General features: G+C 37.7%; 2 protein-coding genes and 1 pseudogene across 2 annotated transcripts in view; 1 reads left to right on the forward strand and 2 right to left on the reverse strand.

The window, feature by feature from the left end:
• The window catches only part of DACH2 (dachshund family transcription factor 2), a 636,043-nt gene that overhangs the window by 251,719 nt on the left and 356,457 nt on the right, over positions 1-27,867 (forward strand). The window lies entirely within an intron of this gene.
• Positions 9,310-9,932, reverse strand: LOC129518507 (40S ribosomal protein S8-like; annotated as a pseudogene).
• Positions 19,957-21,675, reverse strand: LOC129518511 (palmitoyltransferase ZDHHC6-like). The gene is given in 4 exon segments (XM_055338658.1): positions 19,957-20,368; positions 20,568-20,835; positions 20,838-21,023; positions 21,026-21,675. Coding segments are annotated over 4 exon segments (1,236 nt in total). The 5' UTR covers positions 21,669-21,675; the 3' UTR covers positions 19,957-20,229.

The raw sequence follows: 27,867 nt of genomic DNA on the forward strand, positions 1-27,867 counted from the left end.
TAGCTCCTTTATGTGTAAGGTTAGCTTTTGTATTTGAGTTCTTTCCAGTTTTAGAATGGATGCTTGTATTGCGATGTATTTCCCCCTCAGGACTGCTTTTGCTGCATCCCAAAGATTTTGAACAGTTGTATCTTCATTCTCATTAGTTTCCATGAATCTTTTTAATTCTTCCTTAATTTCCTGGTTGACCCTTTTATGTTTTGGCAGGATGGTCCTTAAACTCCACGTGTTTGATGTCCTTCCAAACTTCTTGTTGTGATTGAGTTCTAATTTCAAGGCGTTATGGTCTGAGAATATGCAGGGGACGATCCCAATCTTTTGGTATCGGTTCAGACCCGATTTGTGACCCAGTATGTGGTCTATTCTGGAGAAAGTTCCATGTGGACTTGAGAAGAATGTGTATTCAGTTGAGTTTGGATGTAAAGTTCTGTGGATATCTGTGAAATCTATCTGGTCCAGTGTATCATTTAAAGCTCTCATTTCTTTGTAGATGTTGTGCTTAGAAGACCTGTCGAGGGTAGAAAGAGCTAGATTGAAGTCACCAAGTATAAGTGTATTATTATCTAAGAATTTCTTCACTTTGGTTAATAATTCGTTTAACTATTTGGCAGCTCCCACATTCGGGGCATATATATTGAGGATTGTTAAGTCCTCTTGCTGGATAGATCCTTTAAGTATGATATAGTGTCCCTCTTCGTCTCTCACTACAGTCTTCGGGGTAAATTTTATTTTATTTTATTTATTTATTTATTTTTAAACATTTTTATTTTTTTTATTTATGATAGTCACAGAGGAAGAGAGAGAGAGAGGTGCAGAGACATAGGCAGAGGGAGAAGCAGGCTCCATGCACCGGGAGCCCGATGTGGGATTCGATCCTGGGTCTCCAGGATCGCGCCCTGGGCCAAAGGCAGGCGCCAAACCGCTGCGCCACCCAGGGATCCCTTCGGGGTAACTTTTAGTTTATGTGATATAAGGATGGCTACCCCTGCTTTCTTTTGAGAACCATTTGAATGGTAAATGGTTCTCCAACCTTTTATTTTCAGGTTGTAGGTGTCCTTCTGTCTAAAATGAGTCTCTTGTAGACAGCAAATAGATGGGTCCTGCTTTTTTATCCAGTCTGAAACCCTGCGCCTTTTGATGGGGTCATTAAGCCCATTCACGTTCAGAGTTACTATTGACAGATATGAGTTTAGTGTCATCATGATATCTATTTAGTCGTTGTTTTTGTGGATTGTTCCACTGAACTTCTTCTTAAAGGGGAATTTTAAGAGTCCCCCTTAAAATTTCTTGCAGAGCTGGTTTGGAGGTCACATATTCTTTCAGTTCCTGCCTGTCTTGGAAGCTCTTTATCTCTCCTTCCATTTTGAATGAGAGCCTTGCTGGATAGAGTATTCTTGGTTGCATGTTCTTCTCATTTAGGACCGTGAATATATCCTGCCAGCCCTTTCTGGCCTGCCGCGTCTCTGTGGAGAGGTCTGCTGTTACCCTAATATTCCTCCCCATGAAAGTCAGGGACTTCTTGTCTCTTGCTGCTTTAAGGATCTTCTCTTTATCTTTGGAATTTGCAAGCTTCGCTATTAGATGTCGAGGTGTTGAACGGTTTTTATTGATTTTAGGGGGGGATCTCTCTATTTCCTGGATCTGAATGCCTGTTTCCCTTCCCAGATTGGGGAAGTTTTGAGCTAGGATTTGTTCAAATACATATTCTGGCCCTCTGTCCCTTTCGGCGCCCTCGGGAACCCCAATTAAATGTAGGTTTTTCTTCCTTAGGCTGTCATTTATTTCCCTTAATCTGTCTTCATGGTCTTTGATTTGTCTGTCTCTTTTTTCCTCAGTTTCCCTCTTTGCCATCAACTTGTCTTCTATGTCACTCACTCGTTCTTCCACCTCGTTAACCCTCATCGTTAGGACTTCTAGTTTGGATTTCATCTCATTCAATTGATTTTTAATTTCTGCCTGATTGGATCTAAATTCTGCAGTCATGAAGTCTCGTGAGTCCTTAATGCTTTTTTCTAGAGCCACCAGTAGCTGTATAATAGTGCTTCTGAATTGGCTTTCTGACATTGAATTGTAATCCAGATTTTGTAACTCTGTGGGAGAGAGGACTGTTTCTGATTCTTTCTTTTGAGGTGAGGTTTTCCTTCTAGTCATTTTGCTCAGTGCAGAGTGGCCAAAAACAAGTTGTATTGGGAAAAGGAGAGAAAGAGAGAGAAGGAAAGAAAAGAGAAAGAGAAAAAGGAAAAAGAAAAAGAAAGGAAAAAAAGAGAAGAAAAAGAGAAAGAAAAAGAAAGGTGAAAAAAAGGGGGGGTGGGGGAAGCAATCAGAAATCAAAAAGAAAAGAAAAAAGAAACAAAAAAAAAAAACGGGGGAGTATCTTCTGAATCTGTAGACTTTAAGTCCCTTGAGTTCCCCTGGAACTGGTCTGTCCAGCTGGTCTTCTGTGGGAGGGGCCTGTTGTGCTGATTTTCAGGTGTTAGCCCTCCTGGGTCCTATTCCAACTCCCTGCGAGCCCCGTTCCGCCCGGGAAGGTTGGTGCAGCTCCTGCTTCTCCGCGACGGGGCTCTCCTGTCCTGGGGACACTCGCCCTGGCCTCAGCCAGCTCCTCGCGGGGCCCCTCCCCCTTGAAGGCCTTTTGTTTCTTTATTTCTTTTTCCCCGTATTCCTACCTTGATAGAAGCGTGAACTCTTCTCACTGTAGCATTCCAGCTCTTCTCTCTTTAAATCTCAGGCCGAATTCGTAGATTTTCAGGATGATTTGAAGGTTATCTAGGTAATTTTTTGGGGACAGGTGATTTGGGGACCCTACTCTTCCGCCATCTTTCCCCTCCTCCCCTTGAGCTTATTTTTTAAAGCACATATTTGATTATATAACAGGTCAAATCTCACCTTTAAAAACATAACCAATACATACATTAATGCTACATAAATCATATGCACTTAACATGCAAGATACTGTACAAAGCACTTAAGTTTTGAGGTTTAAGCATATATAGGTTTCTCTTTTAAACATAAAGGTCTAAGATTTTAAAATTATTAATTATTCATTACCAGACTGTACCCTTCTTTTACAGGCAACAAAACTCAGTGATCTAAAAAGTTTTAAATTTTTCCTGAGAACTGATAACAAGGGAAATAACCCAGATCTGTCAGTAAGTAGAGCATTAAACAAGGAAACTTACAAGGGGGACTAGAACAATGCCACAATTTGGAATTATATTCTAAATTAGCACATTCCAACAAATTCACATGTAAAATGAAAAAAAGATCTGTGATGTTAAAATTTTTATTACCTGTTCTATCACAATGAGATATATAATTGCAAACACAATAGTATAACATATTATTTCATGCCTTGCACAAATTGCTAGAATTTTAGTGATACCTTACAAATCTAGGTGATTTGTACTAATGAACATGGATTTTTAACTTCATGAAAAAAGTAAACAAACAAAACAACCCAAATGTCTAAGGTATCTGCTAGTGAATTAAATGGTTTTGAATTGTAATTATGCTTATTTTAAAAACTGAATTCTGGCATAGCTTTTTAGTAACCCTCCTCCACTTGAATACCTTAATAATGTGTGAGGAATTAATTGTGCCATTTTTGTCATCTATATACATTCCAATTCAGAATACAATTATTCAAGTGTTTGAGGGAAGCACTTATTTTCATTAAATGGATCAAGGACTCATTTATTTAATTGTTCTTTAGTGAATAAATTCCAAATACTGTTAACTTACACATGTTTCTTAACATGGGATCAATACACAACCATTACATCTAAGGAGTATTAAATTGGAGGTGAGGTTCTCCTTCCCACTTCCACATCCAGTGTTTGGTAGAAGAATGTTATGCAAGTGAAATTGTGAGAGAAAGTTTTCTTTTTATTGCTAGAAAACCTTAATGGTGTTTTAGATGTGATATTACACCTCAGAAAAGGGGTAATGCATCTTTAAAAGCTAAACTACATCTTCTTTACTTTTATCAAATTCTCTATAAATCTTTCATGACAGTTTATTTAACAAAGTGTCATTGAAACTATAGGTGATTGATGTGACCCATGTAAGATCAACATGAAATGTTTGTAAACGTCAGCAAAATGTGACCATCTAAAAGCATATAAGAATGGAGTTTCCGTGAAAGTGAAAAACAAACAGAAAAATGTTTGTCTTATTCTTTGCTCTTTCTGGTATGCAATTACAAATTCATAGAAGAAATATTTCATTTGATTTTCCTTTGAGTTCATGTCCAGTGGTCTAATTTACTTTTGACATTCACCCTTTGAAAGCCTTGGTCTCTTATTTACTGGATAAGTTTCCTCTATCACCTATGGAAAAATAATACAGAGTCAAAAATTCTTAGAAAAATGACAATCATTTTAGAAAGTATGGGCAGAGCCTTGGCCAAAAAATTTCTGTACAAATTGTAGGGTTCTGTCAACTTGGAATTGTCACTGAAGTATTCCTGTTTATTCACATAGAGAAAACAACATTGATGGTTTTCCATTTAATTGAATAAAATACTGAAATAAAAACAAATATAAGGTAAAGGATAAAAAAGAAGGAAAAATAACAGTTTAAACTATAAATAAATAAGAGGATTACACCAGTAGCTTGCTCTAAATTGAATACTTTGGTTTTTTTTTCTTTTAAATTCCACTATAGTTAAAATACAGTGTTATTTTTAGTTTCAGATATACAATACAGTGATTCAACAATTTCATATGCAACCAGTGTTCATCACAACAAGTGCAGTCCTCAATCCACATCACCTATTTTACTCATCCTCCACCCACTTCCCCTCTGTTAACCATTAGCTTCTTCTCTATGCCTAAGAGTTGGCTTGTTGGTTTGACTCTCTCTTTTTCCTCCTGTTCATTTTTTTTTGTTTCTTAAATTCTACATATAAGTAAAATTGTATGATATTTTTCTTTCTCTGATTGACTTATTTCACTTATTATACTGCCTATCTCCATCCATGTCTTTGCAAATGGCAAGATTTGATTATTTTTTTATCGCTGAGTAATATTAAATTGTGTAGGGATGCCTGGATGGCTGGGTCAGTTAAGCATCCAACTCTTGATTTCTGTTCAGGTCATGATTTCAGTTTCATGAGATCAAGCCCCATATTGGACTCTATGCTGTGGGGAGTCTGCATAAGATTCTCTCTCTCCATCTCACTCTTCTCCTCCCCATCTCTCTTTCTCTCTAAAATACATAAATATTTTTAAAATGTTTATATACACCACTTTTTCTTTATCCTTTCATCAGTAAATGGACATGTGGACTGTTTCCATAATTTGGCTATTGTAAATAATGCTGCTATAAACATAAGGGTGCATAATACCTGTAAATTAGTGTTTTTATATTTTTCGGGCAAATATTCAGTAGTGTGATTAGTAGATCATAGGGTAGTTCTAATTTTAACTTTGTGAGGAACCTCTATATAATTTTCCACAATGGATACACCAGTTTCCATTCCCAATAACAATGCACAATGGTTCCTTTTTCTCTACATCCACCAACACCTTTTGTTTCTTGTGTTGTTGATTTTAGCCATTCTAACAGGTGTGAGGTGATATCTCACTGTAGTTTTGATTTGCATTTTTCTGATGATGAGAGATATTGAGCATCTTTTCATGTGTCTGTTGGCCATCTGGGTGTCTTCGTTGGAGAAATGTCTCTTTATGTATTCTGCCCATTTTTTAATTGAATTATTCATTTTTTGGTGTTGAGTTTTATAAACATTTTATATATTTTGAATACTAATCCTTCATTGGATGCGCCACTTGCAAATATCTTCTCCAATTCCATGGGTTGCCTTTTAGTTTTATTGGTTGTTTCTTTTGCTGTGCAGAAGCTTTTTATTTTGTTGTAATTCCAATAGTTTATTTTTGCTTTTATTTCTTTTGCCTCAAGAGACATATCTAGAAAAATACTGCCATGGCCAATGTCAGGAAACTCACTGCCTCTGCTCTTTTCTAGGATTTCTATGGTTTCAGGTCTCACATTTAGGTCTTTAATCCCTTTTAAATTTATTTTTGTCTATGGAGATAGAAAGTAGTCTAGTTTCATTCTTTTGTATGTAGCTAACTAGTTTTCCCAACACCATTTGTTGAAGAGGTTGTCTTTTTCCCACTGGATATTCTTTCCTGCTTTATCAGACTAATTGACAGTATAATTGTGGGCTTATTTCTGGGTTTTCCCTTCTGTTCCATTGATCTATATGTCTGTTTTTATGCCTATACCATACTGTTTTGATCACGACAGCTTTGTAATATAACTTGAAGCATGGAATTGTGATACCTACAGCTTTGCTTTTTTTTTTTTTTTTTTACCAAAGTTGCTTTGGCTTTTAAGAGTCTTTTGTGGTTCCACATAAATTTTAGGATTGTTTGTTCTAGCTCTGTGAAAAATGATAGTAGTATTTTGATAGGGATTGCGTTAAATGTGTAGATTGCTTTGGATAGTATAAATATTTTAACAATATTTTTTCTACCAATCCATGAGCATGGAATGTCTTTCCATTTCTTTGTATCATCTTCACTTTCTTTCATCATCATTTATATATTTAAGAGTGCAAATCTTTGGCCTCTTTGGTTAGATCTATTCCTAAGTATCTTATTGTTTTTGGTGCAACTGTAAATAGGACTGTTTTCTTAATTTCTGTTTCCAGTACCTCATTATTGGTGTGTAGATATGTAACAGAATTCCATGCATTAATTTTGTATCCTACAACTTTTATGGATTCGTTTATCAATTCTAGTAGCTTTTTGTTGGAGTCTTTACGGTTTTCTATATATAGTATCATGGTATCTGCAAATAGCAATAATTTTACTTTTTTTTTTTACCAATTTGGATGCCTTTTATTTCTTTTTGTTGTTGATTACTGTGATTTCCAGAATTATGAATAAATGTGGTGAGACTGAACACCTTTGACTTGTTCCTGACCTTGGGAGAAAAGTTAACAGCATTTAGTATGATAATTATGGGCTTTCATATATGGGTCTTTATTATGTTGAAGTATAAAGGTTTAGAGGGAAGTTCACTTTGTTGAGGCTTTTTATCATAAATGGATATTGTACTTTGTCAAATGTTTTCTCTATATTTATTCTGATGATCATATGGTTTGTATTATTTGTTTTATTGTTGTGGTTATCACATTGAAAGATTTATGAATATTGCACACCCTTGCATCTTTGGAGTAAATCCTACTTGAATGGAATGATTCAACTGGGATGGTGAATGATATTTTAAACGTATTTTTTATTTCAGTTTGCTAGCATTTTGTTGAGGATTTTTGCATCTACATTCATCAGGGATATTGGCCTGTAGTTCTCCTTTTTTGTGTTGTCTTTATCTAGTTTTGGTATCAGAATAATTCTTGCCTCACAGAATGAATTTGAAATTTTTCCTTCCTTTTCTATTTTTTTGGAATATTTTGAGAAGAACAGGTGTTAACTCTTCCTTCAATATTTGGTGCAATTCACCTGTGAAACCATCTGGTCTGGACTTTTGTTTGTGGAGGGATTTTTCATTACTGACTCAATTTCTTTGCTGGTTATTGGTCTGTTCAAGTTTTCTATTTTTCCCCTGTTTCAGTTTTGGTGATATATATGATCCTAGGAATTTATCCCTTTCTTCTTGTTTGTCCAATTTGTTGGCATATAGCTTGTCATAATATTCTCTTATACTTGTTTGTATTTCTGTGATTTTGGTGGTTATTCTCGCTCATTTGTTTTGTTTATTTGATTCCTTTCTCTCTCTTTTTTTTTTCTTTTTGATGAGTCTGGCTAGAGATTTATCAACTTTGTAGATACTTTCAAAGAGCCAGCTCCTGATTTCATTGATCTATTCTCTCTTTGTTGTTATTGTTTTTTTTCCTTTCTATGACATTTATTTCTCTCCTAATCTTTATTATATACTTCCTCCTACTGACTTAAGTCTTAATTTGTTGTTCCTTTCCTACTTCCTTTAGGTGTAGGGTCAGGTTGTTTTGAGATTCTTATTACTTCTTAAGATAGGCCTGTGCTACTATATACTTCCCTCGTAGGACAGTGTTTGCTGCATAGCAAAGATATTAGAATGTTGTGTTTCCATTTTCATTTGTTTCTATGCATTTTAAAATTTTTTTATTTGATTTCATGTTTGACCCATTCATTCATGGTTTAGTAGCATGTCGTTTAACCTCCATGTATTTGTGGTATTCCCCAATTTTTTTCTTGTGATTGACTTCAAATTTCATAGTGTTGTGGTCAAAAATATACATGGTATAATCTTAGCTGTTTTGTACTCATTGAGGCCTAATTTGTTACCTAGTGTGTGATATATTCTGGAGAATGTTCCATGTGCACTGGTAAAGAATGTGTGTTCTGCTGTTTTAGGATTGAATGATCTGCATATATCTGTTAAATCCATCTGATCCAATGTGTCATTCAAACCCACTATTTCTTTTTTGTTGTTGTTTAGATGTTCTATTCACCAATGTAAGTGGGATTGTAAAGCTCCTATAATTGTATTAGCATTGATTAATTCCTTTATGTTTGTTACTGTTTTTCGTATTTGAGTACTCACGTTTTGGGTGCATAAATATTTAAAATTGTTGTATCTTCTTGTTAGATTGTCTCTCATATTAATATATAGTGTCTCTCTTTGTCTCTTTTTAGAGACTTTGTTTTGGAGTATGTGATATAAGTATTGCTACTGTGGCTTGCTTTTGACATCCACTTGTATGATAAGTATTTCTCCATCCCCTCACTTTCAGTCTGTAGGTATCTTTAGTCTAAAACGCATCTCTTGTAGGCAGAAAATAGATGTTTGTTTTTTAAAATCTATTCTGTCACCTTATTTCTTTTGATTGGAGCTGTTAGTTTATTTACGTTCAAAGTTTTTTTATGATTTTATTTATTTATTTATGACTGAGAGAAAGAGAGAGAGAGAGAGAGAGTAGGAGAAGGAGCAGATAGAGAGAGACAATCAGATTCCACCCTGAGCACAGAGCCTGACACAGGGTTTGAATTTACAACCCTGAGATCATGATCTGAACTGAAATCATGAGTTGGTCACTTAACTGACTGAGCCAACGAGGTGCCCCCAAAGGTATGTATTTATTGTCATTTTGTTATTTGATTTGTTGTCATTTTTGTAGTTTTGCTGTTTTTCTTTCTTCTCTGTCTCTCATGGTTTACTGGGGTTTTTAAAGTGATATATATTAGTTTCTTATTCTTTATATTTTTGTATACCTATAAATGCTTTTGCTTTGAACAAAAATACCTTTGTTACATGACCAAAGATATGAGCTAGGAAGATTTATTTGCCTTTCTGAGCTTTTCTTTTCCTCAGATAGAACTCTAACTCTACCTCCTTGCCTTCTAGAACATAGCCATCTGCTCAGCCACACTGGTCTATTCTTGAAGTGATGCATGCAAGAAGCTTGCCTTTTTGGCACTGCTTCTCCAGAACACTACTGATTTTGGCATTTTCCTCCTTTCATTATATTCCTTTTGAATTTTTTGTTTAAAATATCTTCCTCCTTTGGCATCAGCATGGCCCCCTTTTTGTGGCCCAGGGGTGGTGCATACTGGGACTCATACCATTGTGGGTACAGTGCTTTGTCAATAAGCATGACACAGTTCTTCACCAGGGTCTTGGGTGTGGACAAGTCCCTTGTTGGATGCATTGTAGACAACATCAATGATCATTGTTTTATACTTACAACAGTCAGAGCCCCAGACGAAGTTCCCCCTCATCCAGACTCAAAGGTTGGTTCTTCTTGTTGTCTCCCCAAATGTGGACTGCATGAATGTGGCAGGGGCAAATTTTTGTGTTGACAAGGGGGTGCATCCTTGCTTATACATCCGCTTTTTGTGGTAGGGCTTTCTATTGCCCCCAGTATTATGATGCTTGTGCCAGTTGTCCTGAGAGATTCCCATCTCTTGGCACTAACTGTGAAAGATATATTACTGTTTTTTTTATTTGTGGTAACCAATTGGCTTACATATGACATCTTCTGCATATAGAAGTCTATATTAAGTAGATGGTTGCTTATTTTTGAACTCACTCTTTAGTCTTATCCCTTTCGTGGTTCAGATATTTGGTATCATTTATATCATTTTATTTTGTTCTTCCAATTATTCTTACTCTTACTCATTATTTTTTGTTTTCCACTCGCAGAGTCTCACTTAACATTTCTTGTGGGGCGGGTTTAGTGACCATGAGTTCTTTTTAAGTTTGTTAATCTGAGAAACTCTTTATCTATCCCTCAATTTTGAATGATACCCTTATTGGATAGAGTATTCTTGGTTGCAGGTTTTTCATTTCAGCATTTCAAATATGTTATGCAACTCATTTCTGACCTGCAAAGCTTCTGCTGAAACAGCTGAAATAATTATGGGGTTTCTTTTGTATGTAACTGTCTTCTTTTCTCTTACAATCTTTAAAATGATCTCCCTGCCTCCTGACCTGGATCTGTTTTCCTCCTCAGATTTGGGAAATCTTCAGTTATTTTTTCTTCAAATACATTTCCCACCCACCTTTCTCTCTCCTCCTTCTGGGATCCCTATAATATGAATATTGCTATGCTTGATGGAAGAACCAATTGTCAAAGATTATTCTCATCATGCAGTATTTGTCTCTCACATGCTTGGCTTCATTATTTTCTATTACTTTAACTTCCAGATCATTAATATGTTCCTCTGCTTCCTGTCACATATTATTTATTCCTTCTATTATATTTTTAATTTCATGTATTGAGTTCTCCATCTCTGATATGTTATTTTTTATCTCTTTGTCAAGGGTCTCACTGATGTCCTCCACCCTTTACTGAAGTCCAGTGAGTATCTTTATTTTTTCCATGTTTTCTTATGTTACAGTTTGAATTCCAATTAGTTAACATTCACTGAAATACTAGTTTTAGGCTTACAATATAGTGATTCAACCCTTCCATAAAACACCTATCACAAGTGCACCCCTTAATCCTCACCACCTTTTAACATATCTCCCTGCTTACCTTCCTTCTGGTAACCATCAGTTTGCTATATATGCTTAAGAGTTTGTTTCTTGGATTGCCTTTCTCTGTCTCTCTCTCTGTCTCTGTCTCCCTCTCTCTTCACCTCTCTTTTTCACTTTTGCTTGTTTTGTTCCTTAAATCCTATATACAAATGAAATCATATGATACTTTTCATATGGTATTTGCCTTTCCCTGATTGACTTTTATCGCTTAGCACAACACTGTACTTCTATCCAGGTCATTGCAAATAGCAAAATTTTGTTTATTTTTATGGTTAACATTCCATTATATATATAGATGAATGAATAAAGAGGAGATGGCATATTTGGACTCTTTCTATAATTTGGCTATTATTAATAATTATGCTATTATTAGGATCTATGTGTTCCTTCTAATCAGTACTTTTTAACCCTTGGTAGATACCCGATAGTGCAATTGCTGGGCTATAGTATAGATATATTTTTAACTTTTTGAAGAAATTTCATACTATTTTCCAGAATGGCTGCAAGTTTGCATTCCCATCAACAGTGAAAGAAGGTTCCCTTTTCTCCCAATCCTCCTTGGCACCGGTTGTTTCCTCTGTTGTTGATTTTGACCATTTGACAGGTATGAGGTGATATCTCATTGTCGGATCTTATTTTTTCATTTGTTTTTATTTAAGTTCAATTTGCCAACATATAACACCCAGTGCTCATCCCACCAAGGGCCCTCCTCAGTGCCCATGACCCAGTTATCCCATCACCCCACTAACCTCCCCTTCTGCAACCCTTTGTTTGTTTCGCAAAGTTAGGTGTCTCTCATGGTTTGTCTCCTTCTCTATTTTGTCCCACATAGTTCCCCTCATTTCCCTTATAATCCCTTTTACTACTTCTTATATTCCATGTATGAGTGAAACCATATGATGATTGTCCTTCTCTGATTGGCTTATTTCACTCAGCATAATACCATTCAGTTCCATCCACACCAAAGCAAATGGTGGGTATTCATCCATTCTCATGGCTGAGTAAGTATTCATCCATTCTGATGGCTGAGTAATAGTCCATTGTGTGTGTGTGTGTGTGTGTGTGTGTATTTAAAATTTAAAATATCTTCTTTATCCATTCATATGTCGAAGGACATCATGGCTCCTTCCACAGTTTGGCTATTGCAGGCAATGCTTTTATGAACATTGGGGTGCAGGTGTCCCAGAATTTCACTGCATCTGTATCTTTGGGGTAAACACACAGTAGTGTAATTGCTGGGTTGTAGGGTAGCTCTATTTTTAAATTCTTGAGGAACTTCCACACAATTTTCCAGAGTGGCTGTACCAGTTTGCATTCCCACCAACAGTTCAAGAAGGTTCCCCCTTCTCCACAACCTCTCCAACATTTGTTGTTTCCTGTCTTGTTAGTTTTGGCCATTCTCACTGGTGTGAAGTGATATCTCACTGTGTTTTTGATTTGTATTTCCCTGATGGCAAGTGATGCGGAGCATTTTCTAATGTGGTGTTGGCCATGTGTATGTCTTCTTTGGTGAAGTTTCTGTTCATGTCTTTTGCCCATTTCATGATTGGATTTTTTTTTTTTGCTTCTTGGGTATTTAGTTTAATAAGTTCTTTGTAGATATTGGATAGTAGCCCTATATCTTATATGTCATTTGCAAATATCTTCTCCCATTCTGTAATTTGTCTTTTAGTTGTGTTGACTGTTTCTTTTGCTGTGCAGAAGATTTTTATCTTGATTACGTCCAAATAATTCATTTTTGCTTTTGTTTCCCTTACCTACACAGACATATCTTACAAGAAGTGCTGTGGCCAAGTTCAAAAAGATTGTTGCCTGCGTCCTCTTCTAGGATTTTAATGGATTCTTGTCTCACATTTAGATGTTTCATCTATTTTGAGTTTATCTTTGTGTGTGGTGTATTAAAATTGCCTAGTTTCATCCTTCTGCTCGTGGCTGTCCAATTTTCCCATCACCACTTGTTGAAGAGACTGTCCTTTTTCCAGTGTATATTCTTTCCTCCTTTGTCGAATGTTAGTTGACCATAGAGTTGAGGGCCAATTTCTGGGTTCTATATTCTGTTCCATTAATCTATGTGTCTGATTTTGTGCCAGTACCACACTGTCTTGATGATCACAGCTTTGTAATACATCTTGAAAGCAAGCATTGTGATGCCCCCAGCATTGGTTTTCTTTTTCAATATTCCTCTGGCTATTTGGAGTCTTATAATTCTATACAACTTTAAGATTACTTGTTACAAACTGTGAAGAAAGTCCATGGCATTTTTTAAAAAGATTTTATTCATGAGAGACAGAGAGAGAGAGAGAGAGAGAGGCAGAGACACCTGCAAAAGGAGAAGCAGGCTCCATGCGGGAAGCCTGATGTGGGACTCGATCTTGGGTCTCCAGGATCAGACTCTGGGCTGAAGGCAGGCGCCAAACCGCTGAGCCATCCAGAGATCCAAGTCCATGGCATTTTGATGGGGATTGCATTGAACATGTAGATTTCCCTGAGTAGCATAGACATTTCACAATATTTATTTTTCCAATCCATGAGCATGGAATGTTTTTTTCCATCTCTTTTCATCTTCCTCAAATTCTTTCAGAAGTGTTCTGTACTTTTTAGTCTATAGATCCTTTACCTCTTTTGTTAGGTTTATTTCTAGGTATCTTATGCTTTTGGGTGCAATTGTAAATGGGATTGACTCCTTAATTGCTCTCTCTTCAGTCTCAGTGTATAGAAATGCCACTGATTTATGGGCATTGATTTTGAATCTTGCCACATTGCTGAATTGCTGTATGAGTTCTAGCAATCTTGGCATAGAGTCTTTTGTGTTTTCTATATCCAGTTTAATGTCATCTGCAAAGAGGAAGTGTTTGACTTCTTTGCCAATTTGAATGCCTTTTATTTCTTTTTGTTGTCTGAGTGCTGAGACTAGGACTTCTAGTACTAAGCTGAATACCAGTGGTGAGACTGGACATCCCTGTCGTGTTCATGATCTTAGGTGAAAGGCTCAAACTTTTTCCCCATTGAGAATGATATTGGCTGTGGGCTTTTCATAAATGCCTTTTATTATATTGAGTAATGTTCCCTCTATCTTCTGCACTTTGAAGAGTTTTAATCAGGAATGGCTGCTGTATTCTGCCAACTGCTTTCTCTACATCTATTAAGAGGATCATATGGTTCTTATTTTGCTGTTGTTGATGTGATCTATCAAGTTGATTGCTTTACGAGTGTTGAACCACCCTTGCTTCCTTGGGATAAATCCCACTTGGCCATGGTGAAAAATTCTCTTAATGCACTGTTAGATAGTATTGGCTAATATCTTGGTGAGAATTTTTGTATCCATGTTCTTCAGGCATAGTGGTCTATAATTCTCTTTGGTGGGGTCTTTGGTTTGGGAATCAAGGTAATTATAGCCTTATAAAATAAGCTAGGAAGTATTCCCTCCCTTTCTCTGCTTTGAAACAGCTTTAGTAGAATACATATTATTTCTTCTTTAAACGTTTGATAGAATTCCCATAGGAAGCCATCTGGCCCTGAACTTTTGAGTTTTGGGAAGTTTTTGATGACTGCTTCCATTTCCTCCCTGGTTATTGGCCTGTTCAGGATTTCTATTTCTTCCTGTACCAGTTTTGGTAATTTGTGGGTTTCCAGAAATGAATCCATTTCCTCTAGATTGCCTAATTTGTTGATATATACCTGCTCATAATATGTTTTTAAAATCGTTTGTATGTCCTTGGTATTGGTTGTTATCTCTCCTCTTTCATTCATGATTTTATTAATTAGAGTCTTTTCTCTTTTGTTTTTAATAAGGCTGGCTAATGATTTATCTATCTTATTGATTCTTTCAAAGAACTAACTCCTGGTTTTGTTGATTTGTTCTACAGTTCTTTTGGGCTCTATTTCAATGAGTTCTACTCTAATCTTTATTATCTCTCTTCTTCTGCTTGGTGTAGGCTTTACTTGCTTTTCTTTCTCCAATTCCTTTAGGTGCGAGGTTAGCTTATGTATTTGAGTTTTTTCCAATTTTTTTGAGGGAGGCTTGTATTGGGATGTGTTTCCCTCTTAGGACTGCATTTGCTGTATCCCAAAGATTTTGAATGGTTGTATCTTCATTTTTATTAGTTTTCAGGGTTGGGTGACTGGGTTGCAGGCACTGAGGTGGGCACTTGATGGAATGAGCACTGGGTGTTATACTATATGTTGGCAAATCGAACTCCAATTATATATATGTATACATATATTTCCATTATATATATGTGTATATATATATATTTCCATTATATATATATATATATATATATATATATCCATGAATCTTTTTAATTCTTCTCTAATTTCCTGATGAAAGCATTCATCTTTTACTAGGATCTCTGTAACATCCATGTGTTTGAGTTTCTTCCAAATTTCTTCTTGTGATTGAGTTCCAGTTTCAAAGCACTGTGATCTGAAAATATGTAGGGGACAATCCCAACCATTTGGTATTGGTTGAGACCTGACTTTTGATCCAGTATGTTTTCTGTTTTCTAGAAAGTCCATGTGCACTTGAGAAGAATGTGTATTTAATTGCATTCAGATGGAAAGTTCTGTATATATCTGTGAAATCCATCTGGTGCAGTGTATCACTTAAGGCCTTTTGTTTCTTTGGTGATGTTCTAGAAGCTTAGAATATCTGTCATTCACTGAGAGTGCCTGTTGAAGTCTCCCAGTATTAGTGTATTATTGTCTAAGTATCTCTTTACTTTTGTTATTAATTGATTGATTTCCTTGGTGGCTCCCACATTAGGAGCATAAATATTCATGATTCTTAGGTCTTGTTGTTGGATAGACCCTTAAAGTATGATATAGTGTCCCTCTTCATTTCTTACTACAGTCTTTGGGATAAACTTAATTTATCTAATATGAGGATAGCTACCCCAGCTCTTCTTTTGAGGACCATTTAAATGGTAAATTGTTCTCTAACCCTTCATTTTCAGGTTGGAGGTGTCCTTAGGTCTACAATGAGTCTCTTGTAGAAAGTGTATAGATGGCTCTTGCTTTTTTATCCAGTCCAATAACCACCGTCTTTTGACGGGATCATTTAGCCCATTCACGTTCAGAGTTACTATTGAAAGATATAAATTTAGTGTCATCATATTAACTATTCAGTCCCTGATTTTATGGATTCTTTCTTTAGGATTCTTCTTTCTTTTAATGGTTCCCCCTTAATATTTCCTGCAGAGCCAGTTAAGGTCACATATTCTTTCAGTTTCTGTCTGTCCTGTAAGCTCTTTATCTCTCCTTCTATTCTGAATGACAGCTTTGCTGGATAAAGTATTGTTGGCTGCATGTTTTTTCTCATTTAGTATCCTGTATATATCATGCCAACCCTATCTGGCCTGCCAGGTCTCTGTGGAGCAGTCAGCTGTTAATCTTATATTTCTCCCCATATAAGTTAAGAATCTCTGTTTCATGCTGCTTTAAGAATTTTCTCTTTATCTTTGAAATTTGCAAGTTTCACTATTAAATGTTGAGGTGTTGAATGGTTTTTCTTAATTTTTGGAGGGGTCCTCTCTATCTCTTGGATCTGAATACTTTTTCCTTCCCCAGATTTGGGTAGTTTTCAGCTATGATTTGTTCAAATGTACATTGTGGTCCTCTCTTTCTCTTAGCCTCTTCTGGAATCACAATTAGTCGTATATTCTTACTTTTTAAGGAAATCAAGGATTTCCTTGATTTTATCCATGGGCTCTTAATTGTTTTTCTCTTTTTTTCTCCAGCTGCCTTCCTTACTATCAATTTGTCTTCTATGACACTCACTGTATCTTTCACCTTATTAATCCTAGCAGTTAGAATATCCAGTTTGGATTGCATCTCATTTAATCTATTTTTAATTATGGTCTGATTAAATCTAAATTTTGCAGTACTGTAGTCTCTAGAGTCCTTTACACTTTTTTCCAGAGCCACCAGTAGCTTTATAATTGTACTTCTGAATTGAATTTCTGACATCACTTTAAAATCCAAATTCAGTAAATCTGTGGCAGAGAATACTGTCTCTGGTTCTTTCTTTTGTGTGAATTCTTCCTTCTAGTATTTTCTCCAGTGGAGAGTGGCTTTGTAAGTGTGCTGAGACAAAAATATCAACCACTACCTGAGTAAAATACATCCTAGATAATTCTGAAGAGGTCAGAGACCAGAAAATAAGGTAAAAAGAAGAACAGAACAAAATAAAACAAGACCACTAAAGTGAAAAATAAATTTTAAAGCAAAGTAATAAAAATACAAAGCCAAAAACCCAAAACAAAGAAGATAAAAGAAGAAAAAGTAATGAAAAGGGAAAAAAAGGGGCGGTGGATGGTTTTGATGAGGAATTGGTAGTGGAGAGATAATGTAGTCTACCTGAGGGGTCCTAGAGGGTGATCCTCTTGATTCTGAGTGTATTTTGTTGTGTATATTAGAAGATGATGAATCCCAACTTTAAGTACACCAGCAATACTTATATAAAGCCTCAACATTGACCACAAAAATATAAACAAGTAAAAGAGTGGGCAGAATGGGAAGAAAGAGAGAATATAATCTCACAGAATGAACCATCATGGTATTCATGGTATTCTACTTGTTTCTGGATGTATGTTGGTCCTGTTCTATAATGTACTAACTTCCACCATTATAAACCAAAGCAAGGCATAAAAAAAACAAAAAAGCCATATCTCGTATATCTACCAAAATTCAATTGAATACATTGAAGGGAATCCGGAAGTGAAAACTATATCTAAGACATGTATTTGTAGAAATATGGAAGTAAAAAAAAGAAACAACTTAAAAATGAAGAATTGGTAAAATATAGTAATTAAGGTCGAAAAAGACAAAAAATATTGGAAATTTTTAGTCTGATATAAAATTGAATCTTAATGGGGAAAAAAAGTACCCTCTAGTTCTATATCCTATTTTCCCTCATTCCTGGAGCTTTCCAGTGCTGCTTGTGCATTAATCTTGCTTTTCCCTTGGACTTCCAGCAGTTTTTATGGGGGAGGGGTCTGCTATGCTGATTCTCAGGTGTTTGTGCCTGGGTGGAGCTGCTCTGCCCCTTGCTGGGTGCTAGGCTCAGTATGAGTTGTTTATCCTATGAGGCCTTTGTTCTCTAGAGGCCCCGCCTCTTCCAGGCACAAGGTGAAACAAAGAGGAAAAACAACAATGGTGGCTGCCAGATTTCCAGCTCTGGAGTGGAGCTCCCCATGAGTTACTAACCACAGTCTCCCAGTCCACACAGTCCTAGATGCTCCGTGGGCCAGGAGCATGTACACTGATCTGTACAGCTTGCAGGGCGCCCAGTGGCAGGAGAGTTCTTACTTTCCTGTGCACTCCCCACTTCCACCTGTCCCAGAGGGAATGAAGGATCACTGGCTTTGTCTGCTTGGGTGCCCTGGTATCCGGGCCCAGTGCCACTGGACCCTCGCTCCTGGGGACCACTTTTCCTCAAGGGAATGAAGTATAGCCACCTCTATCCTTTGCTGGGCTCTAGGGTAAAGGCAGCTCTGGAGCTGGCCCGCCTAACTGACTGGCTTCTCCACAGGGCTGGGGCATTTGGATACCAGACCAATATCGGACTCAGGTTTGAGGTGAACCTTCCCCTGGCTGCCCCTTCTCTTATAGTGACTCCAAGAATCTTGAGACTTCATTGCCCCTCCTTTGATTCTGTCCAATTTCCCTGCTAAGCACTTTTCCAACAGAGAAAATTCCGGCATGGATATTTAAAGTTCCCACTTCTCCAGGGCTGGGCTTTACTGCCCTGGAGGCTTTTGATGCTCTGCTTTAGCACTGTTAGTCATGGTTCCTCTAGTCCACTTTATTCTTTATTCTTTTTAAAATTTTTCATCTTTCTCCCCTGTTAGAAGTGAAAACTTTTCTCTCTGTAGCGTTCCAGCTGTTCTCTCTTTAAATCTCAGGTTGAATTCATAGGTGTTCAGGATGTTTTAAAAGTTATCTAGGTAAGTTTGTGGTGCCAGGTGAGTTTAGGACCCCTACTCTTCTCCCATATTGCCCCTCCCTTTCATTATAGTTTTGACTTCTATTTCCTTGATCATAAGTGAATTTGAGCATTGTTTTTTGTTTCTCTTGGACATCTGGATATCTTTTTTTTAGAACAATGTCTATTTATGTCTTCTGCCCATTTATTAGTTGGATCATTTATTTTTAGGGTGTTGAGTTTTATAAGTTCTTTATATATTTTGGATAATAACCTTTTATCAGATATGTCATTTGCAGATATATTCTCCTATTTATAGACTGTCTTAGAGTTTGGCTGATTTTTTTCCTCTTCACTGTGCAGAATCTTGCTATTTTGATGAACTCTCAATAGTTTATTATGCTTTTGTTTCACTTGCCTTCAGAGACATTTCTAGAAAAATGTTTCTATGGCCTATGTGAAAGTGGTTATGACCAATGTTTTCCTCTTGGATTTTTATGGATGGTTTTGTTCTCGCATTTAGATCTTTCATCCATTTTGAATTTATTTTTGTGTATCATGTAACAAAGTGATCTAGTTTCATTCTTTTGCATATTGTTGTCCAGTTATCCCAACACCATTTGTTGAAGAGACTGTTTTCTCATTGGACATTCTTTATTCTTTGTTAAAGATTAATTGATCATAAAGTCATGGGTTTATTTCTGGATTTTCTATTCTATTCCATTGAAATATGTGTCTATTCTTGTGCCAATATCATACAGTTTTAATCATTACAGCTTTTTTTATATAGAACATCCATTGATCTTTATTTGATTTGACAAAAATTTGCATTATTAAAAGACAGGCAATAAAATTTAAGCTTATATTGAATCTGACTTATTATGTTCTATAGTATCTAGAATATTATATAAGAAATATCAACTGAGGGGGAAACAAGATAAAAACATCACATACAGATGCTCCTGGCAAACGGGGGAACTCTATCTGCAGGTGAGGTCCATAGTGTGCACAGCATAAAAAAATCCTAGAGAAAATGCAACTGACTTACTTGGGTGAAGTGTTTTTCCTTTTGAGGAGAGGAAGAGGTGGCAAAGAGGGGGCAGAAATTCAAAGGCATGTGCAGAATGGCTTCTCCATTTCAAAATGGTAATAAAAATATTTAGATTATGGCACTAGGGCACCTTTGAAGAAAAGAACACCTTGCCCAGAGTAGGGTCATTGCATAATTCTGTAGTAATATGTACAATTTTCAAGTAATGGAGAGGATTTAAAGAGTAATTTTACTATAACAGTGGCTATCTATTTTTCTTCTCGCCCTCTGGGGCTTGATCTGTTTCAGTATCACAGGGACACTTCTCCACACAGTTTCTAGGGAACCAGCCTCTGATTTGTGAGACACCTTCTACAGAGGCATCATCAAGAATTTTATCTCCAGGGATCCCTGGGTGACGCAGCGGTTTGGCGCCTGCCTTTGGCCCAGGGCGCGATCCTGGAGACCCGGGATCGAATCCCACGTCGGGCTCCTGGTGCATGGAGCCTGCTTCTCCCTCTGCCTGCGTCTCTGCCTCTCTCTCTCTGTGTGTGACTATCATAACTAAATAAAAAAATTTTTTTAAAAAGAATTTTATCTCCATACAACCAGTATCGTAACTCTCTTGTGGCTAAAATGAATTCCCCTTTCTGTAGCCTTATTCGAGGCTCCTCAGTGCAGGGGCTGGTGAAGAAGGCTTTGATTCCTTTATTCAAAGGACAACAGGCACCACTGTAATCCTCTATTACTCTATACCGCACACTTCTGATTCTTTTATCTGCTTTTTGTTTCAACTGTTCAATTGTTAAGCTGTACTGGTGACAGTCTTCTCTTACTGGCCATGCTAGTCCATCTCCTTCAGGGACCCCGACCATGTGAATACCTGTTTAAAGTTCTTCCATCGACTTCCCATATCATATGGAGAAACAAAGACTTCATCTAGTTGGTAATATTGAATTCGATCCTTAGCCTTTTCTTCAATCCATGATTCAATAGAAGTTTTGTTTCTGAGAATTATTTTCATCTGGATAAAAAACAACATCCCAACAGCTATGGTTGTCCTAAAGCTAATCCCAAGGCAAACAAGGTGGCCGCAAATGCTGCTAATCCAAAGGGAATAATTGGAAGGGGATCTCTCCAGGATGCACTCATATCAATCTTTACCATGTTCCACACAAAGGAGAGCCTATTATAAAGCTGTGTATACATAGTCATAACAAAAATGAAGGCAGCATGAATACAACCCAGTGGTGCTAAAAGGAGAAACAGTGTGAACAAAGCATGATTTTGGTAACCACAACAGTTGTTGATCCAAGGACAGTGACGGTCCATCTTCATCACACATCTGTTACACTTTATGCAGTGATGTGACGGTGGTGCCTTGTATGCTTGGCAGACTTTACAATACTGGAGGTACATGCTATCCTGAGAATTTTCTGGTTTCCACCCCAAAGGGACAAAGCCAGGACCAATAAACATGGCATTGAAGTAGTTATAAAGAATCATGACAGTCCAGTTTATCAACATAATGAAATTCACGCTTCCTCCAGTTGTATGTAAAGGCCAATACCACAACACAGAGTCAATCATGGCCATTGTGGAACATATTGCTATAACACCGAGGGCCATGATGGGACCCCAGTGACACAGTCTCTTTAGTTCTTGGAGATTTTCAAACTTGATAACTGAGCAGAATGTATCCATTTTGGTGAGGAAGAATGCCTTCCTACTTTTAGAAAATCATAGATTTCCTTTTTCTGTTCACACATTTCCATGTGCCACGAGTCCATGTGTGTTCCTTAACTGCCAAATGCCTTCAGATTGTGGGAGGCCAATGCAGATCACGCCATTTTCACAGGTACACCCTCAGAGCTCTTTAATGTTAACTAGGAGAATCCAGGGTCTTGGCTCGAAACCCAACCTCTCAGCCTGGTCCTTGGTACCCGCTACTCGGCCATCGCATTTCCGGGGCGGCCTGGGCTCACCCGGAACAGGTCTTCTCCTCCGTGGACAACTCCATCATGGGAAAGTCAGGCCCGCGCAAGCAGTAAAGCAGATCTCGGTTGTCCGGGGCTGCAGCGCGGAGCCCGCCGCACCGCCAGCACGTCTCCCCAGCCGGCGCTCTGGCCGCTGCTCTCCCGCTCCCGCCTCATTACAGCTTTTTTTAAAATTTTTTTTATTATCTATTTACGATAGAGAGAGAGAGAGAGAGAGAGAGAGAGAGAGAGAGAGAGAGAGAGGCAGAAACACAGGCAGAGGGAGAAGCAGGCTCCATGCAGGGAGCACAACGCGGGACTTGATCCTGGGGCTCCAGGATCACGCCCTGGGCCAAAGGCAGGCGCTAAACTGCTGAGCCACCCAGGGATCCCCTGCTTTAAATTATCCATCTTACTTGTAACATATCTATTTCACTAGAACTCTGGCCATGGCCTTATTTTGTTCTTTCATTTGGGATAAATTCCTCAATCTTTTCATTTTTTCTAAGTCTCTGCCTTCTTCTTTGCATTAGAAAATCCAGTTATGTCTGCTGCTCTGGAAAGTAATGTCCTTAAGAAGACAAGTTCCTGTAGTGCCCAGGACATGGCACTTCAGGGGTTCCTCTAGTATGTGTTGCATGCCCTGTGCTGTTTTGTTTTGGATGCTTTATCCTTCAGGCCAGTTGTTCACAGAAGACCTCATCGCATGCTGTCAATAGTTTCTGATCCCTTGCATGAATGTTGTATGTTTTAACTAGATGTGTTCTGGTCTGCTTGTTAAATGAGACATATCACTTCTTCCACCTTTGGCGAGGTTGTATGGGCAAAAGTTTTTGCTTGTCTTCTGGGGAGGGGACCCCTGGGCTTGGACTGAAGCAAGCTTGACTGAGAAGGGTAGTCTAACTTGAGCTCAGGGCTTGGTCTAAACAAGGAGGCAGCCAATATTGGTGCTGGGCTGCTTCCTGCAGGTGATCCTCTGTTAATGCTGTGGATGGAGAAGTTAAATTGTGCCAAACAGCAGCTTTCTGCCCTGGCTTTTCATGTTATAGGTTGTGTTTGCTCTCTGTGATGCTAGTGAGATCTGGGCAGGCTGGCTCTGTTGGGGAATGAAAGCAGAAGGGCTCAGGGTTGAGGTGCCAGTGTTAGGAAAATTCGCAATGAGCAGCTAGTCCTAGGTGATTCCCTGAAGCACTGCGTCTCGGGGTGTGGTGCACAGTAGGACAAGGGCCCATAACCTTTGTGTACACAGGGGCTGGGCACAGTGTCTGTGCATCAGGTGGTTGGTTGCACCATCTGACTTCTGTGTGCATGGTGGCTGTGTGCATGGAGTGCAGTGGCTGAGGAAAGCCACATCTGTGTGTGATAGCTGGGTGGGGTGTACAACATTAACAAAAAATTGTGCTGAGTCCAGGGCCAAGTCAAGCAGGCTTGGAGTGGGGAGCTCTCTGGAGAACTTGTGGGAATGGCACTCTGCCAGCAGTTTAGATATCAAGTGTCTGGTGCAGCACTGCCTCTGCAAGTGGCTTTCTGATTATGCTGTGAGTTGGGGGATAAAAATGGTGACTATCAGCTCTTTGTTCCCAAAGCAGTCCCCCAACATGCTCTAAAATCAGTATAGACAGATCTCCCTCACATTGTGCAAGCTGTCCCTTCAAAAAGAGACAAATCTCTTCTTGAGCTGTTGTCTCTTTAATGGTGGGAACCTGGCTAACACTTGCCCTCATGGCTCACCCATTGCAAATGTTGCTGACTTTTAAAGCTCCAGCCTCCAAGTCCTGCTGGTAATAAAAACTCACAGACTTCAGCCTCTCTGGTTTTCACGGCTGGATGTTAGGGGGGTTTGTGTCTCCTGTGTGGGCTCCCTGGTGTTTTTCCCTCTTTGGAACAGCAGTTTCCTCCCTCCTGCAGGCAGCTCCTGCTCACCATTTTTGCCCTTCTTAAAGTCTCTGATGTGGCTTCTTCTCCACCTTTAGTTGTGGAGTTTGTTCTGCTAGTCTTTGGATTGTTTTCTGGTTTATTTACTTGGATATGAGTGATATTTATTTGTAAACATAGGATGGAATGAGCTTAGGGTTCTCCTAGCTCTGCCATCTTCCTGGCACCCCTCCAAGAATTTGAATAGTTTCTTTATACTTCTTTTAGATGTATTTTTGTACAAACAAATATTTTCCTTAAAATAGAGCACATCCCTTCCTTGGGACTGATATTTTGGTTGTCATATTTTTGCATTTCATTGACACAAAAGAAGAATGCATATGGTGAAATCTGTGCAGATGATGTACAGAGAATACAAAACTGAAATTAGAAAGTCAGTTGGCATTATATGAATTTCCCATTTCAATGAGAACATTTTTGTCAAGAGGGGATTAGCACACATATTGCTCACTTAATACTTTCTTTATCCTTTTTACAAATAAATGCACAAGTCCACAACTTCCATGAAGAATTGCAGGATGCCTATTTACACTGTAAACTGTTTCTTATCACAGTGATTGCATATACACACATATATGCATATGTACACATACATATATATATTTGCATAGTATATATTTTTAAATGGTGTTTGGATATCTTGCTCATTTACGGAGTTGGCAAGAAATACTTGGTAATGGTACAACAAAGCCATGATTAACTGAAAAGTAAATACTTTAAATCCTCAATTAAACAAATTTCTCTGTATAATTCTGTTTATCTTTGAGGAGGACATGGCATGATAATATGATTCAAGAAATTTCTTGAAATCAGTACTCACTTCATTTAAATTTAATTCACTCTGTGCATGTCTAGTATGGCACAATGGTTAACTATGTTCAGAGTAATGATGTAAGCTATAGCAAGATCTTTGCTCATCTGAGAGAAATCTTATTCTGTTATAAACTTATATTTACAAAACTAGGAAATTGTTCAAACACATTTTGGAAAGTTATTAAACCTCAGGACTTTAAACATAATTTAACCTGTCACTTTTGAACTGATTCTGATAGTAAAGCTCAATTACAGACATGAGCTACAATATCCTGTTCCTTGAATAATCCTGTTAACTAGTGTGCTCTGAGAAACATGTTAACTATCTTTCAGCCCATTATATATCTATAATTATATTTTTACTTAAAGTCAATTAACCAACATATAGTACATCATTAATTTCAGATGTTGTTTCATGTATACGATAATATTTAAAAAACTGTACTGGGCATTGTAGGAATATATGTAGACACAGAATTTGTTCCTGTTAACCTCTGGTGAATCTAGTGGGAGAAATAACATGTGAATTTATGTATTTATTACTTAAATAAAAGAGAAGTGTAAATGTTGTAAGATAGGTATAGTTAAAGATTGGGGATAGCCATAGATAGGTCATAGAAGGACAAATAGCTTTTGACTGTTAAGAATAGAAAGACCTACAATGGATTAAAATGTCTGAAAATCAAAGTCTCTTAAGAAAAAGAAATATATACTATTTTTAAAGATTTTATTTACTTATTTGAGACAGAGAGAGTGTGCACATGAGCAGGGGAAGGGGTAGAAAGAGAGGGAGAAGCAGACTCCCTACAGAACAGGGAGCCCAATCCCTGGTCTCCATCCCAGGACCCTGGGATCATGACCTTAGTCGAAGGCAGCCACGTAACCAATTTAACCACCCAGGCACCCCAGAAATATATACTATTAAGAACAGAGCTGAACTCAGTATTTTCTTGACTTCTAAGTACCAATCATATTTCAAAACTAAGTAATTTTTATAAATTTATATTGCTGTTTTTCTCTGTAAGAAATATGGATAGTTTTTCTCAAGGATTTTTCCATGACTGTATTTGATTTTTACTCTAGTGAAAATATAAAACCTGAAATATAGTACAGTTTTATGTTCATATAGAAGGACAAATAGCAAAATATTTGACAATGTCATAAAATTCCACTAAATTAGAAACCACAAATGGAGATTTGGAGTATACATGGAACTCTTCTATCCTTTCAAGGAAAGAAGTAGGGACAGAGATTTGCATGGATATCCATGTCCAAAACAGAGATTGAGCTACATGCTACATCTGCCTCCCTTGTGAACCATCTGTCTTGACACTCACAGGTATACTAGCATGTTCCTAGTAGCTCAGTTTTGAAAGGATCCTGAGGTGTCTATCTTGTCATTTTTAAATGCTTGGAGCACTCAACACGATGTCTTTGAACTTGTGACATTCCTAAGCAGCAGAGTTCACATTCAGATACCATAGATTATGACAGATACCTATAGGCTCTTTCAAGTAAGAGGCACCAGTCCAATGAAATTAGCCATAATTTTGACAACCTTGGAAGAGGTAAGTATATAGTATTCTGGAATATCAAGTTGATGTCGTAAGCCTTCCATGCTCTGACTTGACTCCCTTTGGCTTTTTTTTTTTAATTTTTATTTATTTATGATAGTCACAGAGAGAGAAAGAGAGAGAGGCAGAGACATAGGCAGAGGGAGAAGCAGACTTCATGCACCAGGAGCCCGATGTGGGATTTGATCCCGGGTCTCCAGGATCGCGCCCTGGGCCAAAGGCAGGCACCAAACCGCTGCGCCACCCAGGGATCCCTCCCTTTGGCTTTTAAGAGGTAGTTTGAAGTATTTATTACCTCAGAAAGAGTTTTCCATTTTTTTCTCAATAGAAGTTTTGCTTTTTTAAACGTTTGATAGAATTCCCCTGGGAAGCCATCTGGCCCTGGACTCTTGTGTCTTGGGAGGTTTTTGATGACTGCTTCAATTTCCTCCCTGGTTATTGGCCTGTTCAGGTTTTCTATTTCTTCCTGCTCCAGTTTTGGTAGTTTGTGGCTTTCCAGGAATGCGTCCATTTCTTCTAGATTGCCTAATTTATTGGCGTAGAGCTGTTCATAATATGTTTTTAAAATCGTTTGTATTTCCTTGGTGTTGGTAGTGATCTCTCCTTTCTCATTCATGATTTTATTAATTTGAGTGTTCTCTCTCTTCTTTTTAATAAGGTTGGCTAATGGTTTATCTATCTTATTAATTCTTTCAAAGAACCAACTCCTGGTTCTATTGATCTGTTCCACAGTTCTTCTGGTCTCAATTTCGTTGATTTCTGCTCGAATTTTAATTAACTCTCTTCTTCTGCTGGGCGTCGGGTCGATTTGCTGCTTCTTCTCTAGCTCCTTTATGTGTAAGGTTAGCTTTTGTATTTGAGTTCTTTCCAGTTTTTGAATGGATGCTTGTATTGCGATGTATTTCCCCCTCAGGACTGCTTTTGCTGCATCCCAAAGATTTTGAACAGTTGTATCTTCATTCTCATTAGTTTCCATGAATCTTTTTAATTCTTCCTTAATTTCCTGGTTGACCCTTTTATGTTTTGGCAGGATGGTCCTTAAACTCCACGTGTTTGAGGTCCTTCCAAACTTCTTCTTGTGATTGAGTTCTAATTTCAAGGCGTTATGGTCTGAGAATATGCAGGGGACGATCCCAATCTTTTGGTATCGGTTCAGACCCGATTTGTGACCCAGTATGTGGTCTATTCTGGAAAAAGTTCCATGTGCACTTGAGAAGAATGTGTATTCAGTTGAGTTTGGATGTAAAGTTCTGTAGATATCTGTGAAATCTGTCTGGTCCAGAGTATCATTTAAAGCTCTCGTTTCTTTGGAGATGTTGTGTTTAGAAGACCTATCAAGGGTAGAGAGAGAGCTAGATTGAAGTCACCAAGTATAAGTGTATTATTATCTAAGTATTTCTTTACTTTGGTTAATAATTCGTTTAAGTATTTGGCAGCTCCCACATTCGGGGCATATATATTGAGGATTGTTAAGTCCTCTTGTTGGATAGATCCTTTAAGTATGATATAGTGTCCCTCTTCGTCTCTCACTACTGTCTTCGGAGTGAATTTTAGTTTATCTGATATAAGGATGGCTACCCCTGCTTTCTTTTGAGAACCATTTGA

The sequence above is a fragment of the Nyctereutes procyonoides genome, unplaced genomic scaffold, assembly GCF_905146905.1.
Source record: "Nyctereutes procyonoides isolate TBG_1078 unplaced genomic scaffold, NYPRO_anot_genome, whole genome shotgun sequence".
Lineage (NCBI taxonomy): Eukaryota > Metazoa > Chordata > Mammalia > Carnivora > Canidae > Nyctereutes > Nyctereutes procyonoides.